This window comes from Jaculus jaculus, chromosome 2, assembly GCF_020740685.1.
Source record: "Jaculus jaculus isolate mJacJac1 chromosome 2, mJacJac1.mat.Y.cur, whole genome shotgun sequence".
Taxonomy (NCBI): domain Eukaryota; kingdom Metazoa; phylum Chordata; class Mammalia; order Rodentia; family Dipodidae; genus Jaculus; species Jaculus jaculus.
Window position 1 is genome coordinate 207,473,120 of NC_059103.1, and position 23,856 is coordinate 207,496,975.

Genomic DNA, 23,856 nt, shown 5'->3' on the forward strand with positions numbered 1-23,856 from the left:
TTCTCATTATTAAGGGAAATAATCAATAACCCATGAAAAACTATTAGAGTTTCATTGGAAAAGCTTATTTGTGAGAGAATCTTAGCTGTGTGACTAGGTGACATATTTGCTATGTAGGCAGCATGGTCATACAGATCTGCTTTTGAGTCCCACCATTGTATCACAGTAGCTGTACAGATTTGGGTACATGGATATACCTTTATGTGCCTCACATATCCTACTTGCTGACTTGGAATATTCCAGCCCACTTTGCAGAGTCACTGTAAGGTATATTTGAAATAAATGTCAGTGATGGGACTGACATGAAGACTAGTGCCATTAGCTAACCCTTCTTGTCTTCTATGGTACTTAATCCCAGTGCATGTCTCTAGAATACGGGGCTCTGGCTTCTAGAGTGGACGTTCCTGGTGGTTGATTGTTTCTGCTCCTGCATTCATTATAGGCTGTGTGCTTCTCAGGGCCAGAGCTGAAACCGGCACCCCGCAGTACACTCAGAGCCTGGTTCATATCAGGCATGATTATTATTTATTGAGGGAAATTGAATCGAATAGTCAAATAGAGTCAAATATGCATGCTCTTTGGGTATGTAATGGAATGGTGGAAAGATGTGTGGTGTGACATTTGCAAATACATAATCAGAAGGACTTCCAGGGCATACATAATTTGTGAGGTTCTGATGAATTTTAGAAAGGATTTTTCAGAATACTGATGAAATTTTAAAGTGTCTTTCTTCCTGCTCCTCTCACCTCTGCCATCACAAAACACGAAGATGGCACTCTTTTGTCCAGTGGCTTTGGAGGTAGATAAGATTCTACATGAGGAGATTGGTGTTCCTCTTCTAGACCTTGTGAACTAGCTTTCTGTTTGTAGTGAAGGTCAGTGGTCAGCAAACCACCATTGTTACAACCACTAGTTCTATGGTTATGTTGCCCTCTAAAGCTGTCCCAACCAAATGTGGACAGCTGGCCAACTCTGGAATAGCTGCCAGAACTCATCATAAACACTACGAGAGCTGACCAAAGCAGAAGAAGCTGAAACACGACTTTCTTCTAACATCCACACCTCTGCCTTGCAGGAGTGCATCTACCCCCAAACCCAAATGGCATCCAGAGCTGAGCGGACCATGGGAGATGCAATGATGGGCGTTTCCACCTCTTTACTTCAGGAAGGGTACCTGTGACCTTTCCTAACAATAATCAATTTGGTTGACTACTTCCTTCAAAAAGGCTTGTATCTCAAAAATAATATCCACAGATCACTTATGTGCATAATCTTTGAGCCTGATGGTTTCTACTTTGACCTAGTTCTTTTTTCATTTTTTTTTCTTTTTGAATATTTATTTTTATTTATTTATTTGAGAGTGAGAAGTAGGCCAGGAGAGAGAGAGAAAAAAAAGAGAGAGAGAGAATAGGCATGCCAGGGCTTCCAGCCACTGCAAATATACTCCAGATGTGTGCACCCCCTTGTGCATCTGGCTTACATGGATCCGAGGTAATTGAACCTGGGTCCTTTGGTTTTGCAGGCAAGTGCCTGAACCTCTAAGCCATCTCTCCACCCCCTCTTTTTTTTTTTCTTTTGACAAGAATGTACTAGTGGTATGGAGTGTGTGTGGTGTCTGTAATGTGGCCAAGCCATGAATACATATTGGAGTCATTCATTTCTTAAGCAGAGTTGTTTGCATGTTTTCAAGAACTCTGCAACATCCAGTAAGCACGGGTTGGCTATAATTCCCTACCCAAAAGCTCTACAAGATACTGAATGACAAAACCACTTGCCCCATCTACATGTTCATACGGAGAGAGTATGTTGTGATTATCCATAAAGATAGAAATGAAACAGAATACTTTATAATTTTTGTTTATTTTTATTGTTACTTATTTATTTGAGAGTGACAGAGAGAGAGAGAGCATGAGTGAGCATGTCAGTACCTCCAGCCACTGCAAATGAACTCCAGACATGTTGTGCACCCTTGTACATCGGGGTTACGTAGGTCCTGGGGAATCGAGCTTGAACCATGGTCCTTAGGCTTCACAGGCAAGTGCTTAACCACTAAGCCATCTCTCCAGCCCCTGAAACGGAATAATAGTACCGTTTTCTGGTTAATAATAACCATTTAATGCATGAAAGTAGAGAATGGGAAAGAAGAGAGACAGAAGCAATCAGGACGTACCACATCCCCACTTCATGCCATCACTCAGCTTGTCGTGACTGCTCGGAACACCCTATGGGATGCTCAGTATAGCTCACATTTTAGAGGAAAAATTTATGCTAAAGCAAGTTTGCTCCACTATAAAATAAATTGAAACCTGCTGTCATACCCCAGAACAAACTGATTCCTTCTTCCAGGTAGCCTGAAGACCTGGATGGTAAATATACTAGGCATTTTACCTATAGTTTTCTAATGTCCACCCTAATTTTTTAAGTTAAAATGAACAAAGCACTTTCACACTGACTGTAAAACAGATCTGCAAATACAAACTGGCCGCTGGGAAAAATGTAAAAAAAGCATTGGTTCCACCAACAACTAAAGAAATGTGTCATTTTTAAAGTTCAGAAAGTAATTCCTGAGAAATGCTTCAGGCCTTTTTAATATTATTGATGTCTTATTTCTGAATTCATTATTAGTGCCTTGTAAATTGGTATTTTTTTCTGACAAGACAAATGAATCACAACAGTCTATGATTTGATCAGTTTCATTGTGTGTCTGTGTGTGTGTTTATGTGATTATTGCAAATTGATCCCAGCATTGTTGGCCACTGGAACACAAAGATTTGACAAAACCCACATGGTGGGAGATGATAACAGGCTGTGGACATGTTTTTGCTTGCATGGACCTGCATGCACTGCAACCTCTGTTCTCCTGAAGTGTGGAATAAATTGTTGTTCTATGTAATTGAACAGTCCAGTCAATAGACATTTCAGACCATGTAGCTCCACTCTTTGCCAGCATTTATCCCCAGGGACCCCAGACTCTCTTTCAGTGCCACTTGAATCTACTGAGGCTTGCCAGTCTTTCCATAAATATTATGTGCTCTTAACTAGTCTATGCTTATCTATCTGTTGCTTACTTAAACCCCTCCATTCCACCCAGCATAGCCCTATTTCAATCTCTGTTAATATTTCAAAGAAAATCAATCATTTAACTATTGAGAAAATAATATGTATTAGACATTGCTTAAAATATCAAGCATACCACTGGAAGAAAACTCTTCTCATGGACTTAAAGGAAGACAGGAGCAGCTAAAAACAAAAAATAAATGAATTAACAAATGAGCCAGTCTGAACATGTGGGAAGTGGTGTAAGATGATTTCAAAAACAAACATAGTGCTGATGACATGGCACATTGGGTAATATGCTTGCAATGCAAGCAAAAGGACCTGGTTCACTCTCAAACAGCCATGTATAAATAAATACAAGGCTAGTGGCATGCACCTGAAATCCCAATGCTGAGAAAACAGAGGAAGAGAATCCTTAGTTTGACCACTAGTAAGCTAGTCAAGCTGAATGAGCAAGCTCCAGATCCAGTGAAATATCCTATCTCAAATAATATAGTGGAGAGCCATAGAAGAAAGGACAGCCAACATTAACCTCTAGCCTCTAAATGCATGTGCACACACATGTGCCCCAACCTAAGAAAATGTGTGCACACCACATACACACACACACAGAGAAAGACAGAAAGATGAAAGAATGAAGATAGAAGCTGCTGAAATGACAGAGAACCTGGAATGTGGCTCTAAACTGAGATGAAGGTAAACGAAATGGAGAAACTACACAAGGAACAGAGGGAAGACATCCCAAGCAGAAGAAAGGCCTGGTGCGATGGCTGTATGATGGGGCAAGCTGACTGTGTGCAGGAGCAGAAAGATGCAAGTAATTAAAAGATGATGCTCAGAAGGATAATGAAGGGAAATGAGGCCAAACCCTGCCTTTTGGTCTTGTTGATTTAGATTGCTTGTTATTTAACCTCTCAGAGCTGTTAGGATGGCTGTTTGTTACATGATCTTAGAGCCCAGAATAGAAGTTAAGATAGAAATACAATCCCTGGAACAGGTTAACATCACATGTCATTTTCCTAGAGCAGGCAATTGAGGAAGGGGAATATAGATACGGAAGGACAAGGGCTGCAGCACTGAACTCTCGGACTCCCCCACATTTAAGGATGAATAGAAGAAATAGAATTAGGAAAGGCGCTGGAAAGGTAAATGACAGTAAAAGCAGCTCAAAACAAAGCCACCTGGGTAACGACAGCAAAGCCAGAAGAGCAGAGAGTGTAAGCAGCTGGAACTGACAGTGTCCTGGAGGATTCTTGATGAGAAGTGGTGGATGACTGCCTTCCATGATGGTGCAGAAAAGTCAAGCATCACACGGTCCCACAAGTGACCCATTTCTCCTAGATATGAGAGAAAGAGGCACAAAAAGGAATATGATTCTGTCACATGAAACTTACACAGAAAAAAATATGGTGCTAGAAATCCTGACTCCCAAAAAATCAAAGAGTTATGTTTCAGTTTTCACATCTATTACCCTGGAATCTTTGGGGGTTTTTTTGTTGTTGTTTTTCTTTTGGTTTTTCGAGGTAGGGTCTCACTCTAGCCCAGGTTGACCTGGAATTCACTATGGAGTCTCAGGGTGGCCTCAAACTCATGGTGATCCTCCTACCTCTGCCTCCTGAGTGCTGGGATTAAAGGCGTGCGCCACCACGCCTGGATATCTTGGCATCTCTGGAATATGCATAGTCATGTAGGACTTTGTGCTGACACTCGTATTTACTTCAACTATTCTCAGTCCTTTGGCCAACCAGACAACAAGCACATTGCAAACAGGTGAGGCTTACACACTGCCCTCCGCAGTGTGGAGAATGACATTGGATAGCATTTCATCAGAACCATGAATGAGTAGATGTGATCCTACACAATCAGTCAGGTAGTCATAGAAAACCCAGGAGATCCCTTGCACCAAAGAAAGCAACGGCCTCTAAGTCAACCTCCCTAGCACGAGGTCAGCTGCTTACAATTCACAAATGGATAGACACCTGGGTCAAATCTGAGTGTTATTTGTTACTTCCTCTGGCCCCTGGATCAGTGACCTAACCTCTCTACTTGCACATCTGTGAGGCACTGGCAATAACTTATGCACCGCAATGCTGTAAGTATATGAGATGACTACTATATACAGCCTGATACATGGGGCAGTGTTGTTGGTGATGACTGCATAACTTCTCCGCTCTCTTTAGCACCTGAAAATAAGGCACCTGCTCCTCCTTAAGGAAACAGTGAATTGACAGGGGAGTAAGGGGTTTTGGGGATGCTGAGTTGCTCTACTCTCAGGTCTTCTTTATGAGTGTTTACTTTGTGAAAATTCGTGGAGCTGCATAGCTATTGGATATGCACTTTCTTCCTGATACAAATTATACTTTAACACAAACTAGAAAACAGTCCTTCAGTGGAAAAAGTTAACATTCCCCAGCTTAATTCACAAACACCATGATGACCTGGCCTCCATCCAACTCTGTATGTAGTTGCAGAATACAGCATCTCTGGGACACAGTTTCACTCCCAATTTCTTCCCTCTTAGCTATCCTCATAGCTAAACCCTGCTCATTCTCTCAACCTCAGCTCCAGGATCACCTCTTTCCAGCAGCCTTCCCTGACTTGGAATACATGCACTCATTGGACTTGGGTTGTCTTAATCTCCCACCATCCATCACCAATTTCACCATTCTCAGATATCTATACATATTTGCCTCAAATTTTGTAAGGCTAGACTTAAAAGCACCACTTTCTTGGGTTCAAGGGATCATCTGGGTTGTCTTAACCTTTTTTGTTCCATGACTCCATGATTGATTGTGAAGGATCATACCTTTTTCTTTAGTAAATTATACCATTTTGAGGGTAAGCTTCAAAACCTTGAGGAATGATGATTTGAATAAGTGTGTACTGCCGTCCTCCTTAGTATTATCATCACAGGAGGATGAGAAGGAGAAAGCCAGACCTGTGCCTTCTGCAATGATGTATAGGTTCTTTGGCATTCTCCTTACCTCTCATAATTCCCAGTGTCTGTCTAAGCCACACAGAACTCTGTTGAAGAGACCCATCACATTTCTACTACCTGGAGGTAATACTTGTACTTCTTTTTTCTTTTTTTTTTGTGGGGAGGGGGGAGGTTTTCAAGGTAATGTCTCACTCTAGTCCAGGCTGACCTGAAATTCACTATGTAGTCTCAGGGTGGCCTTGAACTCATGGCAATCCTCCTACCTCTGCTTCCTGAGTGCTGGGAAGTGCTAGGCGTGTGCCACAATGGCCAGCTATGCTTGTACTTCTTAATAATGGAATCCAGAGAAACCAGCGTAAGGTGATGGCTAAGTGTATGTGGTGGTTTGAATGTAAAATGCTCTCCCACCTTAACCTCACGTGTGCGTGATTGAGACTCCTACTTAGCCCCCAGCTGGCGAAGCCTTTGGAAGGTGGAACCTTGATGTGTCACTGAGTAGGGACCTGGAGGTTCATTAGTCCAGCCCTTTGTTAGTGTTGGGTCACCCTGGATGCTTCTTTCCTGCTGCTTTGACAAGATGTGACACCCTGGCTGTCTGTTCTGACATAAGGAAACATCCTCAGAACTGCAATTCAAAATAAACGCTCTCCTTCCATAAGCTGCTTATGGCCAGTTGTTTGGTCCCAGCAGTAAGAAAGTTAACTCTAACAGTATGTAACCAATAGTTTATTACCTACATGCTGTGAGTAGCATGACAATCCCACTTCTGTCACAGCAACACAGGAAGGAGTGTTAGGCACTGAGTTTCTACAGCACATCAGGTTTGTGGTAAGCGCAACATACACTCCACTTTGACTTTGCAGGGAATGTTAATCATAACACCAACAGCTAAGAGTTATTAATACCTTTCTAAATACCAAACCTTCACATAAATCATTCAGAATGCTTTTCTTCCTTGCATCTGTTTGTTTTTTAAGGTCTATTTTTATTTACTCATTTATTAGAGAGAGAGAACATGGGTGTGCCAGGGCCTCTAGTCACTGCGAATGAACTCCAGATGCATGTGCCACCATGTGCATCTGTCTTACGTGGGACCTAGAGACTCAAACCTGGGTCCTTAGGCTTTGTAGGCGTGTGCCTGAATAGCTAAGCCATCCCCCAGCCCCCCATCTCTTTTATGTAATCTGTGACACCGAGTCCGAGACAGATCTAAAATCCTTCTGCTTTCCTGCACTGCCACCATTCTACAAGCCTCTGTCACTTCTTGACCATAATTTAGCTGTCCCCTTCCATTCTTGCTTCCCTATAAGTCATGATCTGGTCACGATTAAGAGCAGCCTGGCAAAACAAGAAGTACTCAGCATGCTCAACCCTGCAACGGCTTTCCACCATAGTTGGTAAATTGCAACTGGAGAAACCACCACAACATAAGGAGAATGCATCTAAACTAGCTTTGGAAGTCTGCATAGATTTAGAAAGATTAAACAGAACAAATATGAGTCACTGAGCAAGGGACTACTTTGAAACTCACAAACGAGTCATTGTTTCTGTAGTGGGGATCTGGGAATTATATTTAATAAACAAAACTCAAGTAAATATATTCAGATCCAAAATTAAGAGGAATTATAGAGTCTGATGGTGCAAACCTGTAGTCTTAAATATTTGAGAGATTGAGGTAGAAAGATCACAAGTTCAAGGCTAGCCTGGATTCCAGAGTGAGTTCAAGACCAGTCTGGGAAACTAAGTGAGACTCTGTCTCAAAATTAAAAATAAATAAATAAAGTAAAAGAAGTAATTGCCTAGCATGGCGAAGACCTAGCTAGCTTCAGTCATCATAGATCTCAGCGTAGATGTCAATCCTGACTTCTACAGGCTTGATGACTATCTAAACCAAAGGCTTCAGAGAAAATTACCCTATTAAAACTCTGCCTCTACCATTCACTTGTATGTGACATTGGACAAGTCTCTGAGCTTGTCTGAGCCTCACTTTCATATCTATTGGGAGAGTTTGAGCTGATGTTAAAGCAGCAAATGGTTTCTAACTTTTTCCACCTGCATAAGAAAAATTAATATTTGACTAGGGCTACCTAAGGATGCTGTTCATAGCAAGAAGTGACTGTCTTGGGGGCTCTGGCCATGCCAAGTATTAAACACCCTGGTTATAACCTATGCTTGTGCTTGGAATATCCCTGTGGCCCAGCATATAGTTGGAAAAGATCTATGCACAACACTGACTAGAGTGTAGTTGAAAATGATGGCATTGACTGTAACAACAGTAACAGTGAGATTAATCTTACTAGGTGTTTTAGGATTCAGCAGAGACAAAATTTATGGGATACACATATCTGTCTGTCTGCCTCAAAGAGAAAGGAAGCAGAAAGAGAAACAGAATTTACATGGTGAGAGAATTTATGCTAAGCATTTGGCTTACGATGCAATTATACGATCATGGAGGCTGACACAGATTAAATCTGCAGTTCTGTCTCTGACACCTTCAGAGGGCAGACCAGGAGAAAGCTCTCTCCTGGCAGTTTGGACCCAAAGTCCTTAGCTATGAATGCTCTTCTATTTGGGAGGAAGTCAATCTTTTACCTCATTCTGGCCTGATCAGATGAGGGCCACTTACTTTCTGGAAAACTACCTGCATTACTCAAAGTCTATCCATTTAAATGTTAACTTCACCCACAAACACCTTTGCAGAAGCATCACGAAAGATGTTTAACCAGATGTCTGGGTACCAGCGAAGCTGACACTAAAACCCCCTTACCTTCCTTTTAGCAGCTAAGTGTTTTCAAGTCTGAGAAAAGTGACAAAACTTGTATAAAAATACCTTTGAGCAATCTCTAAAAAGACTTTGAAGTCTTCAACCCTGAGAAATGCTTTAAGAAAGATTTTCCCCAGAGGAGCTGCTTAGCAGTGAATTCAGAACCTAATGTTTTCCCAGGATCAGTAAATTTTCTCCTTATTTCTCACATTTGACTAATTCCCTTTGAGGACGGTGCAGCATTTTGTCCTGGCATTACACCGCCTTTGGTTATCTTTTGATTGCCCCTCCCCACAGGTGCCCTCATTTGTTTCACATTGGTCTTCTACTATTTTATACCGAGACCTTGAGGACAGGCTACCATGGCTCTACCCTCCACCCAGATCACAGATCACTGAAGAGCTAATGCTGGGACACTGAGGAGCAGGGCCGGGCCGGGCGGCAGGAACCCAGTGAAGAGGAATATTTCTTCTCTTTTCAAAGCCACCAATGCCTGAGGACGATAAACACAGACCATCTTTAAGTCTTTCTGTAATTATTTTAAATTCTTTACAGATGATGACTGTCTCCCCGACTCCCAGTCTCCCACACTAACTCCCTCTCCACTCCCCACCCCCCATGGTATGCCCTTGCTGCTCTGTGTGGTAACAAACACCCCTCACTACATTCTGACGATATTCCCCGGAGGAAGCTGCCCCCATTGTCAACTTGCAAATGAAGGGAGTGCAGCTTGGCTTGTGAGGGTTGAGGGTCGGGAGCTGGCCTAAGGTCACTCAGATCAATCAGGCTGGTCAAGGTGTGGCCTTGGTCTGCAATGCTGCTGAGTGAGGTCTCTTGGCTCACAATGAGATTAACTATGACTGAACAAAAAGAATGAATGAGGAAAGACCTTCTTTTCCAGGTTTCCAGAGTAGTAAATCTGGAAAATGCTGAAAAAATGAACAGTAAAGACTCCTTGGAAAGGTTAAAAGAAATAAAGAGCCCTGAAAGTAAATTGTGTGCTGTCCCCTTTAAACTGCACTCCTCTCTGTGGAATCTAGACTAGCGTAACTGAGGCCATGGCTTGCCTGTGAATGGGCTACTGAGAAAACACATCTGGTGACCACTGGTGTTTACTAAGCACCTACTATGCTCTAGGGTCAGTAAAAGGAGCTGTGACCTTAGTCTAAACAATACAGGTAGGCAGAAACGGTCATTGCCATTCTACAGATGAAGAAAAGGAGGCTCCAAGAAACTAGATGAGTTACCACATTCATAAAGAAATCTTAGAATTCAGCCCAAGCTTGCTTACTCCAAAACTCTTCATATGTGGAATGTCTGAGAAGAAGTGAAGGCTCTGGGGACTTAAATGACCACCAAGTAGGCAGGGTGATGTGTAGTCTTGCAGTTCCCTGCTGAGTCTGTCTGAGGTGAACCTAGATTATGCTTTCAAGAGCTGGAAAAGCAGCAATGTCTGCACACTGTGCTTACATGTAGCTTTCAGAATTGGCCCTTGGTTAAAAAGAAAAAAAAAACTGTAACAACCCTTGAAATTAAAACATAAAATTAAGTTTCTGAGTCAAGATATTGACAACTTTCATCCTAATTTTTTTTAATTAAAAGTGTCACTGGAGTTTTTTTCACTGAGTAACACAATTGCCTCTCCACATCTGATGTCCACTCGTTCCCCTTGTATTTCCCAGTATGCTTCCTCTAAACACACACTAGCTTTAACACCAGTGCACAATTAGAGTTCTTAGTGTTTGAAATAGAGCATGCTCGCCAGTGAATTTAGCAAACATCCGGGCTTCGGTTGCAAGATGCTACATACCATCTAATTCTCTTACAACCATTAGCTCTGTGAGCTGCACACCAACTGTGTGACATAAATGCAATCATTATCATTGCCAATTCACAGATGAGGACGCTGTGACGTAAAAAGCAGGTGTCCCTAGTCAGCTGGAAAGGGACAGGGCTAGAGTTCAAAGTAGCAGCCGGGCTTTGGGCTGGCATATGACTGCTGTGCTGTGTCACCTAGGCACCTGTGCAGACGTCCCCACTACCCCAGGCCTTCTATTTGCTTCCCTCCTGTCAGAACTCCATACTTGTTTGGTCTGATGACAGGTTTAGTTTTCATTCCTCTCTTCCTTCCAGTGGCTGTCATTTTAGACATTCCTACTTCACCACTCCCTCACTTTTCTGGGACTTGCTTCCATACCTGTACACCCAAACTACCCCCCCACACACACCAGTTTCCTACTAACATCTCTTTTTCCCCCCACTTCTTTAATATTTTTTAATTTAATATTTAATTAAATTGAGTAAGTACAGTACCAGATAAAACTCATGGTCTATGTTTCATGGTCAGCTTGGGTCTAAAGAAATAATCTGGGCTGGAGAGATGGCTTGGTGGTTAAGGCATTTGCCTGTAAATCCAAAGGACCTTAGTTCAATTCCCCCAAGATCCACATAAGCCAGATACACAGGTGGTGCATGCATCTAGAGTTCATTTGCAGTGGCTAGAGGCCCTGGCATGCCCATTCTCTCTTTCCCTTTCTCTTTCTCTCCCTCTCTCTCTCTCTCTTTCTCTCCCTTTTTCTCTTGCTCTCTCAAATAAATAAGTAAATGAATAAATAAATTTTTTAAAAAGAAATAATCCAAGTTATAGTCATTTAGAGAGCTTCCTACCACTCAGAGACCATTCACCCAGCAATGGCCTGCTTAGCTGTGATATGAAAGTACTAATGAAAATGTGTTCATCCAACAAGTCAGATACTGGTCAAGCAGAGACGATGCACACTAAGGTGGCAAAGGAGCTGTTTCAGCTGGTGGTACAGTTTCATTGGAACCAGAAGGAGGTGGGTACACCAGGACCTTCACAGAGGTGACAGTCCTTCAGCAGAGGCATCCTAGGTTCAGACTTGGGCTCATCAAAGGGTCACATGACTCTGGTGAGGGAACCACATGGATTAAAATATAAGATGGGGAGCCGTAGGCCAGTGCCACGCACATCCTTATTTAAGACAGAACAACCAGTTCTCCTCCTGGTCATCTGGATCTGGATATTCATTTTTAAAAAATATTTTGTTTTTATTTATTTGAGGGAGAGAGACAGAATGGATATGCCAGGGACTTCCAGCCACTGCAAACAAATACCAGATGCATGTGCCACCTTGTGCATCTGGCTTGTGTGGGTCCTGGAGAATCGAACCTGGGTCCTTTGGCTTTGCTGGCAAGTGCCTTAACCACAAAGCCACCTCTCCAGCCCCTGAATATTTACATAGTAGCCTTCTTTTCCTCCTTAATAGTGTCACCTCATCTGCCTGTGATAGAACTACCCTGCTCTCCATCCCTGATTATCTGTGCATATTCCTAGGGAGGTTTTACCATGGACTGACCTCAGCACTGCTTAGCAACACCATCGGCCACAAATTTGCTGCTATCCTTCTACTGCAGCCTCCGAGGGGTTCCTATTAGAGGCTAGAGCCACAGTGCTAGTTTCACATGCGTGACTTTGGATTACTTGATAAACTCTGATTCTAAGGATCTTCACATGCAAAATATGATGAAATTAGCAACTCGAATGAACAAGAGATTTTAGTTCAACACTAGATGTGAAAGAAGTGGCATCCTACACAGTGTGTGATCAATAAAAATCTGATATTGCCTCCAAGCCCAGAACAAGTATCTCACGGTGCTTGGACCCTGGCTGAAGTTCATGCTACTCTGCCTGAAGTGAGGGAGGCCAGGGAGAAATGTCAGGGTTTGTGAGCATCTGGGAGTGGTGAGGGATTCCTGAAATCACTGAGATACTCTGCAACTACAAGTAAACCAGGAAGCGCTGCCTGCCCCGTGGTCATCTGGCTGCCTTGCTCCCTCTCTCTTCCCATTTTCCCATTTGAATAAATAAAGACGGAGGTCAGCAAAATAAACGAGACATCAAAAAAGAAGGATTGCTTGGAAAGAGAAGGGGATTCCATAGGATGGAGTGGGAGGGGGGACAAAAACTGGTAGTGAGGAGAGATTATGATTGAATTGAAGCGTGTTCATGGATTAGAGTTCTCAATTTAAAGAGGTGAGCCTGAATACCTCATTGTTTTCATGTAGTGAGCCCTTCCATGCACTGTAACAATCGAAGCCCTCCGACGAAATCATTTTGATGACGTGAATAGAGGATGTTATATGATATGAGGGTGAATCCAGAAAGGAGCCAGCTATTTGATAGACTAAATCTGCTCAGGGTCTCTTTTCATGCAAACAGAAAAACCCAGTGAGGAAAAGAGGTGGTCAATGAGAGCACAAGACGCCACCCAGGGCCACAGTCTGGCTCCCAGAGAGATTCTTGTATTTCTTATCTCCAAAGCCAGAATAGCATGTATTGGACCTCAGCAGGAGCAGGGAGGTTTCACAAACTTCCCTGTTTCCTTTCAGATGATGTTTTCAGGCAGTGAACGAATCCAAGGGAAACGAAAGTGTTGAAAGCGGGCTTTCATAAACAGACTCCAAGCAAATTCCTTTTGCCATGTAGAAAATGTTTTACAGAGGAAGGACCTAGGACAGTTGCCAGAAGCACAAACGGCAGGAGAATGGCCTCCTGGGTGCTTGAAGAACTTTTCTATAAAATGTTATTTTCAAAATCTCTCATGAAAGCATGAATGAGTATTGTCACTTAAAGATGCATTTAAACAAATATTTCCTGAACATTCTATGTCAGGCACAGTACTGGCCACTGTAGGGGATATATTCATGAGCTGGGCACAGCCTTTGCCTTCCAGAGTATTTACAGAGGCAGTTCTGATGAGTTGCTTCAGGAGATATTTATTTACTTTGCATTTTTTTTAATTTATGGAAGTTTCAAATCCAGTATGTTTTTGTTGATTTCCATCCCTCCTATTGCCTCTCTGTGGAAGGATGAGCAAAAGGCTACTTCTTTTTCAAGAACTGAGGAAGTTACTAAGGATCTTAAAGTGACCAAAGAAGACGCTGTCTTGTCTTCAAAGCACTGTTGTTGTATCAGGATAATAAACAACCAAGCAATGTGATGAACATGGGGGGCGGGGTTGGAAGGTGAAGGGCAGGAGTGTCTGCCCTACAGGAAAAAGTGCCTAGATCTCCTGAAGGATGGGAACTAAATGACTTTAGAGAAGAGCCCTGAAGGACAGGTGAGACTCAGTGGAAGCTGGACAGAGACTTGTGGGCATCCATAGTCATGAACGTGAAGGGGCTTCTTAAGGAAGTATCATCCTTCTTTCTACTCTTGGCCAGGAGTAAGAGGGAATTAGACTGGAGAAAGACATAAGTTGGGCATGAAGTGTGCGGGAAAGTGTTTTGATATGGATGTAATGGGGCGGGAGTGTCTTCATGAGAAAGTGACCTTAAGGTAACAGCCTCAAAAAAAGTGAGTGCAATATCATCTTCATTTATTCCTTTAGCTACAATCACTTATACATTGGGATTCGCTGTTTTCAGCATGCACATGCTTGTAAGTCAGTCACTTATGCACAAACAGATCTGCTCACACCTTTCTGTCTTCACCGAGAGTCCTGGGTGTCCCGATGGATGATGCTTCTTCATAAAGTGTTTCCTTCTGTCGTGTGACACCCTGATAGGAGGACACTGACCCGCTGGCTCCCTTTGGGAGCTTTCAGAAGGCGCCTCCACGCAGCGAACCCCAGGAGCAATGCAGCCTGGACTCCAAACATACTGGGGGAGCTTCCAAACCAGGCCTGGAGCTGCTTCTCGCCAGCACCACGGGACTTGAGAGCCCAGAAAGGAGAACCCTTGCCTCTGGGGATTGGCAATCCTCTGCACCACTGGTGATAGCTGCTTGCTTAGTGTTCTGTGCAGCCCATTTGAACCACTCCAGCATTTCATGTTCTGACCAGCAGTTTGTTTGCCCATTCATTACATGTGCATTTATGCAAATCTCTTCATGCAAAGCATTCTGTGTAGACCTGGGAGATAGACAAATGAACTCAAAGCTCAGTTCTCAGAGTGGCCCATAAACAGAGTGGCACCAGGTGAGAGAAATGCTGTGAGAAAGATCCACACAGAGGGAGACATGGGAAGAAGTGAGTAATCCCTTTCACCAAGGAAATTAGATTTGTCCTAAAGTTTCAAGAACATGATTCCACATGCTAACCACAGGAAGTAAGGGGGAAAGTGCATCTGAGACAGAAATTACAACAGCACACGCTGCAGCAAGGTGACCTGAACTCAACACACTGATTATTCTGTGGGCCGCTGGCCATAGATAACGCAGGACTGCCTCGCTGCCCAGCCTGATAGGGCCTGACAGTGCATGCGGTGGGTCTGGGAAGACAAGGGCCAGTCAGAGGAAGGGGCACAGGCGGGTTATCTCACCCGAAGACCCAACTGTCAGGTTCAAAGCATTTAACTGCAGGCCAGTTGCTTTTACTTATTTGTTTGTTATAATTACAAGATAACTTTGTGTTTTCTGGATAAAATGTGTGCTTAATAATTAATAATTAGGAAACAGGGAAAGGGGAAATGTCTCAGCAGTTAAAAGTACTTGCTGTCAAAGCTGGCCTGCCTTGGTTCAACACCCCAGCAACCCACATTAACCCTAACAGGCATTTGTGAGCAGCAACTATACACCCTAATGTGTGTGTGTGTGCATGCACACACACAAACACACACACATGAAAGAAATAAATAATTAGGAAATATAAGGCTGGGCAGATGGCTCAGCAGTTAAGGCACTTGCTTGTAGTGCTTAGAGTCCTGGGCTCAAGTCCTCAGTACTGATAAAGCCAGATGCACAATATGAAACATGTACATGGAATTTGTTTACTGTAGAAAGAAGCCCTGGTGTGCCCATACTCTGTCTTTCTCTTTGTCTCTCTATATATCAAATCAAATAAAATACATTTTAAATTAGGAAATACGTAATCATAGTAAGAAACCATCTTAAGAAAGGATAAAACAGTATCAGGTAATGAATGGCCCCAAGATACAGCTGTTGTTTACATCTCAGTGAATGTCCTTCTAGACAAACATGCAACTAGGTGGCAAGTCACATCTGAACCAAGACAGGCATACAGTATACATTATTTTCAGCAATGCATTGTAGGTCTCTTTTCATGTCAATAATTTGTGTCATTTATAATAGCACCACTGCTAATGTGCAAAATCCTTTTAATAATCTGCTTCTGAGGCATTTCTTTATTTCTTTATTCATTATTAAGAATTTCTTAACAGCCGGGTATAGTGGCACATGCCTTTAATCCCAGAACTTGGGAAGGTAGGAAGATTGCCATGATTCAGTATCACCCTGAGACTACATAGTGAATTCCAGGTAAGCCTGGACTAGAGCAAGAGCCTACCTTGAAAAACAAGAGCAAAAAAAAAGTATTTATTCACATAAAAAGATCTTAATGTTGCTGGGCATGGTGGCACATGCCTTTAACCCCAGCACTCGGAAGGCAGAGGTAGGAGGATTACCATGAGTTCAAGGCTACCGTGAGACTCCATAGTGAATTCCAGGTCCGCCTGGGCTAGAGTGAGAACCTACCTCAAAAAAAAAAAAAAAAGAAAAAAGAAAAAAAAAATCTAATGTTAAATCTCCATGTTGCCAAAGCAGTTGAGTTCCATCCAAGGAATACAACAGAAGGAATCATTCCTTCTATAGCATTTTAATTTTTTATTGATTACTCCATTTTTGCCATTTTCAGATGTATGTAACATAGTTTCATCTTATTTCCCCCAACTGCCCTCTCCTATTCCCCTACCCTTCCCATTCACACCCTTGCATCAATCACCATCAACTGGCACGCTTCATTGAGCTGGCACAGCTTGCTCGGGGCTCAGGGCGGGCGGTTATTGACAAGGGAGAGGGCAACACAGCAGTGGCCGCACCTCTGAGGACCCGACTCCCCTCTCCCAGCAGTCACGAGGTTCTGTCAGCTATTCTGGGAGGTGTGAAGGCTCTTGCATACTTCTCTCGTTGATGGTAAAATAGTTTTTTATTTTAAAAGCTGCTTTTAATTTGAAGAATATCCAGTATCATATCTTACAGGCATCATCTGCATATTGTCATTGATTTTAGCTGCTCTATTCTGCTTGATTGGTGGCATTCATTTGTATTCAGGTTCAACTCAGCAATCATTGAGTCCCAAGTGACGCATTTTTAACTATAGAAATGCCATGTACTTCTAACTTCAGTGGTAATTGGATTTTCTACATGAGAGAAGTAGGCATTGGAGGAGCTTTTAAAAAATATTACTGATTTATTTACAAGCAGAGAGAGAGTGAGGGAAAGAGATGACAGGCACTCCAGGAGGGCCTCCTGCTACTGCAAATGAACTCCAGATGCATGCACCATTCTGTGTAGCTGGCTTTACTTGGGTACTGGGGAATCAAACCTGGGCCATATGGCTTTACAAATAAGCACCTAGTGGGCATGTGCAACCTTACTTACACTTACCTCTACTTTGTGCATCTGGTTTATGTGGGATCTGGAGAGTCAAACATGGGTCCTTAGGCTTCATAAGCAAGCATCTTAACCACTAAGCAATCTCTCTAGCATGGCTTCTAAATGTTCTCAGGGGAAAAACAAACAACAAAAAAACTTTGCTAAAACAGGATTATTGGCATAAGGCTAACTGTGTCCTTCTGCCCATGACCAGAGAGTTTGATCAAACTTAAATTTGATCAAATGGACTGATTGCTTGGCTAAAAATATTGGACTGAGGGATTTAAGATTTTAAGTTAAGAAAATCTTAAATGAGTTAAATTTACGAACACTGAAACTGGTTTTAGGTTACTAAAGCTGCTACTGTCAAACACATCAGCAATCTTGAAAAAAAAGATGGCCCCACTGCTTTACAGTAAAAAATAGAAAAGATGCCTAGAAAATCACTATGATAAAATACAAACTTTTTTGAAAAAGAGTTAACTAAAAAAGAAAACCTACTTTTCAAGGTCATGATTTATTTCGTACCTAAATTTAAAATATGGCTATGTCCTGTACACCTATACCTGGAGTTCCTGAAGTATGCTTGTTTGTGGTGTGGCTTTTGGGATTTGGCTTGTGGTCTCCCCCCCACACACACACTCTCTCTCTCTCTCTCTCTCCTTGGACCTATGAAAACAGGCCAGTTTCTTATGTTATTATGGGACTTCCCCTGGGTCTGTCAGCTTCAATAAATATGTATCCCTTCCTCCAAAACTGTGCATGGCCTGGAAGTTCATCTCAGTGACCTGAGGCTGTCTGCTATAGTATAAAACTTCTTCTCTTGGGCTGCAGAGATGGCTTAGCGGTTAAGGCACTTGCCTGCAAAGCCAAAGGACCTGGATTTGATTCCCCAGTACCCATGAAACCCAGATTCACAAGGTGGTCCATGCATCTGGAGTTCATTTGCAGTAGCTGGAAATTCTGGTGCACCCATTCTCTCTCTCTCTCAAATAAATAAATAAAAATAAAAACATTTAAAACAAACTTCCTATCTCACTGTCTGGCCTTCAGTGAGTACTCTCAGAGACACATAAATGATGGCTAGTAAGGGCACAATCCAGACATGCCATCAGGCACCCTCTCCAGCCCTGTCTATAAAACCTCCCTCTAGGACCTGCCTAATTTATTCCCATCTTTCTTCTATGCCTACAACTGAGATAGCATTTGGATATTCTCAATAAAAATTTATTGGGTGGATATGATAACTAGTGAAAAAATCTGAGGTGTTGGGGACTGAGATCAGTGGTAGATCACTTGCCTAGCAAATTCAAAGCCCTGGATTTGGTCCCTAAAACTGAGAAAAGGACTATTTGAAAGCTCATCCATCCATCAACGACTGTCCTTCAGAAACCACTCGTCTGCTTTCCCTTCATCTCCAGGACCCCATTGCATCCTGGAATACCCTGTCACAGGAATGTCCACCTGCTGCCCTCATTAGAAGTTATTTTTAAAGTTTCTTAAGGACTGGGTGATGGGGGATTAGAATACATTTTGTAGGAAATAGAGCTGGTAGAGAGAAAGAGTGCTGTTTGGAAGCCAACAATTTGGTTTGAATCCCCTGCTACTTAGAAGCTTGGTGATCACTTTGCTAAAGGCATGTTTTTGATCTCTTCTGCAAATACCATCCTGCAAAAACTATAGCAAAGTCTAAACATAGTCTTGTGCCTAATAATGCTTGGTTCAGAGTTGTAGGCTAGAAGTCCTCAGTCCTGTGTGGTTATTCCAAACAATGTAAGAACCTTAAACACGTGAACTCCTTGGTCCTGTTCCCTAAAATCCAATTCCGTGGGTCTGTGTGGCCCCTGGCCATTTTGCTGAATGGTCACTAACAGGAGTAGAAGGCATGGGAGACTGTCCTGATCATGGCATGGGTTGAGATTGCAGGAACAAAGTTCTTAATGGTGTCAGGGAAATAGTACCTTCAATGTGCCTCTCTTAAGGTTCCATCCCTTCCCCATTTTATGGTCAGTATATTTATATTTTTTATATTTATATTTATATTTTTTATATTTATATTTATATTTTTTATATTTATATTTTATATTTTTATATTTACATTTTTTATTTTATATTTATATTTTTATATTTATATATTTATATTTATATTATATTGTATTATTTTATATTTATACTGTATATTTATATTTATATATTTATATTATATATTATATATTTATATATATTTATATTTATATATTTATATTATTTATATTTATATCATATTATTATATTATATTTATATTATATATATTTATATTTATATTTGCTGTGCCTCCTCCTTATGTAAACCTTCCCTCTTCTAGTCACTGGTTCGTAGACATCCTCCCCAATTACAACTCTAGTGAAAGCATAGTTCCTACCTGAACATTTTTATAAACTGGCATCAGTGTCTCCAGAGTGTGTGAATCTTCTACTCTAGTTCCATTGCCTTACTTACCCAGGCTTTCCCAAGTACGACAGATGGCATCTTAATTAAACACACCACCCCAGAGCACCAGGGCTCCACAGAGCCACCATTAGCCCTTACTCCCAACCAGGGACAAAAATGAGAACATGGTTACAAGTGCCTGAGAAGTTGGCAAATAGCACAAATGATCATGAGAAAGACCTGATATAGGAGGATATAGGAGCTTTTGCAAAAAACACATCTCTCAGTTTCATCATGGGGAAGTTTTCAAGAGACAGTAAAGGATCATAATACACCACTCACTGGACACTTCATTAATAAAAAACCCTTTGCATGAGAGGTAGAATTAAATAGAGGAGAAAGAGGGGATAATGACAGATCCTTGCCCATTTTACTTCATTGGATGCTCATAGCAACCTCATGAAGTATCATCACTTCCTGTCATAAAGAATTAATCATAAAGAGGTGACTTATCTCCTGTACTGCTGCGCTTTTCCTAAGACACGGGGCGGGATCCAATGATTTCTATGAGACGCAAAGCTCAGGGTCTTACCAGGAATCCAGGAAGGGAATAAGAGGATCAAGAGTGGATCCAGGCAGCTCAGGCTGTGCAAGTCATTACATCACTCTCAGATTCAGCTTTGCCATTAAATGAAAATGGGTTCTGCTTGTTTATTTTCAGACTTGTGTGAGAAATGTGATAGAATGAATGCTGACAATGCCTAAAAATATATATATAACCACAAGATATGAAAAATTGTAATTACATTGGATGTTTAAAACTCAGCTCAACCCTTCAGAAAGCCATATGCCAGAAGCCAGACTTGTTTGGGGATGTGTGTGTAGGCTAGACAACCTTGGGTATGGTTTAAAGCACTGTCCACCTTTGCTTTCATACAGAGTTCCTCACTGGCCTAGAACTTACTAAGCAGGCTAGACTGACTGGTCATCAAGCCCCAGTGATCTGCATGTCTCTGACTGTATTCTCCTGAGCACCAGGGGTCCTACTGCACCCAGGATTTTTTATCAGAGAGATAGAGAATTGGCATTCCAGGTTCTCCAGCCACTCTAATCAAGCTCAGATGTGCGCATTGTCTTTTGCGCAGGTGCAAACTTTCGTGCTTGCATCACATTGTACGTCTGGCTTACCTGGGACCTGGCGAGTCAAAGACGAATTCTCAGGCTTTGCAAGCAAGCACCTTAACTGCTAAGCCATCTCTCCAGCCCTACTCCCATCATTTTTAAGTGAGTCCTGGGGATCAAACTAAGGCCTTCATGCATGTGGAGCAAACACTTTACTGATTGAGCCCCAGACTCAGTTCTTTTTTTTTTTTCTGTAAGTCATCACAAAAGAATATGATCATGGCAGGCTTGAAAGCCTCGCTTCCAGGCTGTTGTCTCAGTTCTTCAAATCTCTAACAGTACTTTGTAAACCTTGTTTCTCTCCTTGTTCCATACCCTTGGCAAACTCTTCCCATCAACACAACTTAGAACTCAGCCACTGCAGTGGCTCGCTCCTGCCATCCCACCAGGTACTGGTCCCATGGATCTTCTCTCCAGCACGTCTTTGACCAGAGCCACTGCAGGAACTTCCCCAACTGGTTTCTTCACTATCCTTGGCCTCACAATTCATTCTCCAAGCCACAGTCAGAACGATAGCTTAAACTGTCCATCAGTTTACGTCACTCTTCTGCTTAGTATGACTTAATGACTTCTACTTTTAATTGGAATTAAATGCAAGCATCCATGCTTCAAGATCTATCCCTACATCCCTCCTCACTGTTTGCTACCTGTCCCCTGTCCACCACCCTCTAGTTACAATATTTCTCTTTTCTGCCCAAGGACATTTGCACTTGCTCTTTCCTCCAGCTGGGGTTCTCCCCATTCTATGGGGGGACTGGCTCATGACAAACACTCAACTCTCAGCTCACCTCCAAAGAAGGATATTTATCATCCCTGGTTCAAATCATTCCATCAACAATCTTACTCTTTCCTTGGGTTTTAGTCTTCCACGTCGCTTATTGCATCTTAGTAATGTGAGCAGATGCATCTTAGTGGCTAATATTCAGTGCACTTTTTCCCACTAGAGAATTCATGCTCCACCACAGTGGAGTCACACCCATTTAATTCATATAGCATACCCAACACTCAGTCCCCTACCTGGCAATTAACAATTACTCAACAGATACATTGGTCGTGCTTACAGAATAATATTACACTAGCAAGACCTATAGAAATCGACCTTAGAGGCTCATGGCTACTATACCTACCTAAATCTACTGTAACAGTCTTCTTCTTATTGCTGGGACAAAACTCCCAATCAAAAGGAAGTTTTGGGAGAAAGCACAGCAAGTAGCTCATGTCTTCATACACCAGGTAGCAGGGAGGAAGCAGTGCGAGTGAGTTAGCTCTGGACATCCAGTGAGCTTCACTAGTCAACGCCAAGGTTTACCACCAGCAGCGCCTCCTCTAGCACGTCTCTACCTCCCAAAGGCTCCACCAGCTGGAGACCAAACAGGAGGCTTAATTATGAACACCTGGGGTTATGGGAGCATTTTTTTTTTTTTAACCTTCCAATCACCATACCCACCCAGCAGGGACTCACTAACCAGCTTAACAAGTCTGTCCCTCTTGTTGCTTCTTCCAGGAGCGGCTTGTGCTGTCAGTGCTCCCCCGGTTCGTGGTCCTGGAAATGATCAATGACATGACCAACGTGGAGGATGAGCACCTGCAGCATCAGTTCCACCGCATCTACATCCACCGCTACGAGAACGTCAGGTGAGAAATGCGGCCCGCAGTGCGTCTCCGTAAGGTGTGTGATCCACGCGTGCCCTGCACTCTCATCACACTGCGGGGCGTGCTGCCGGCCCGGATGTCGGTACATGTCTCCATCCACCTGATTAATCTATTAACTAGCGGTAGCTCATCTGAGAAGTGTACATTTCCGACACGAAGCTGGAGAAGAATGTCAGAGCATTTGATTATGCTTGCTGGTTGATTTACTGTGTGAATCCCCTACAGTACACTTTCTATATTTTCAATCCACGATCCACTCAGACTATGATGGAAAAAATAATCCAAAATGCAATCTGGAGACTTCAGCTATAATCACTCACATCTCCTCCATATATCCCTCCTAAGTGTCTTTAAATCAATATAAAAAGGGACTACAACTTCCTTTCCTTTAAAAACACATTCTTGGCCATGTTCCCATCCACCCATAAGTCACCCACCCATCTATCCAGCCTCCCATTCACTCACCCATCTATCCATGCACTCAAACTCCACCCATCTGTTCATCTACCTGTATAGTCTCACATCTGTCTGTGTCTTCTTTGTGCCCATGACTACAGTACACATGGTATATACTGAGAGTCAAAGGGTAGAATACATAGTGATAAAGTCCAGCTTTTAGATCATAATTTTCACTCCTCAGAGTGTCTTCACCAATTCACTTCCTTGAATTTCAAGATCTTTCTTTATTTAAAAAAAAAATGATGTTTGAGCAGCCACCTTGAAACGCTTTCTGTAGACTGCATGAGTGAAGATATGTATGCACAAAAATTTAGGTTTAAGCATCTAATAACACATTAACCATATTGTAGGTTATTTGAGGCATGTTTCTAGCAATCTAGCCCTGTCTGAGTTAAAAAAAAAATGCACAGAGAGGATGGCAACTCACAAATTGCCTAGGGAAGAGTAGAAGAGCAAGCTGGGGAAGTGAGCGGGAATGAAACAAGTGGCCATAGAGCCAAATAGCCCCAATCACAGCAGACACTAAGCCAGTCAGAAGCCACCGCCACTGTTTTGGAGCAGACCAGCTGCTGTTCCAATCCAGAGTGCCCCCAGCACAGGGACCCCTTCGGCCACAGGATACTGCAACCTTCGACTCACCCCATTTTCTGCTCCTCCACCATGTTTGAGTCTCAAGTTAAAGCCCAAGGCAAAGGTGTCCAATTGGATGAGCCTGTTCACTTCCCACACACGCCAGGGAAGGAAGTATCTAATATATTTGGTTTACACAGTGGACTTACATTTTCCTCCCACCACTTATAATATTTCCCAAACACGGGGTAAAAGCCCACAACAAGATGAACTCTGTAAATGGCAAACACTTTTAGCTCCCATCTCTAGTGGAGGGAACAGCAACTGCTAGAAGCACATGTAGACTTTCTGCACCTGGTATGCGGGACACACATTACAATGCAATGCCCAGCAAACAGTACAATTCTGAC

General features: G+C 42.5%; 1 protein-coding gene across 3 annotated transcripts in view; it reads left to right on the top strand.

The window, feature by feature from the left end:
- Adcy8 (adenylate cyclase 8) overlaps positions 1-23,856 on the top strand; it is a 229,597-nt gene that overhangs the window by 76,846 nt on the left and 128,895 nt on the right. For all 3 annotated transcript variants that reach the window (XM_004656171.3, XM_045143768.1, XM_012948266.2), the window contains exon 3: positions 22,269-22,399. In XM_004656171.3, coding sequence (XP_004656228.1) covers positions 22,269-22,399 — 131 coding nt within the window. The remainder of the gene's footprint in view (positions 1-22,268; positions 22,400-23,856) is intronic.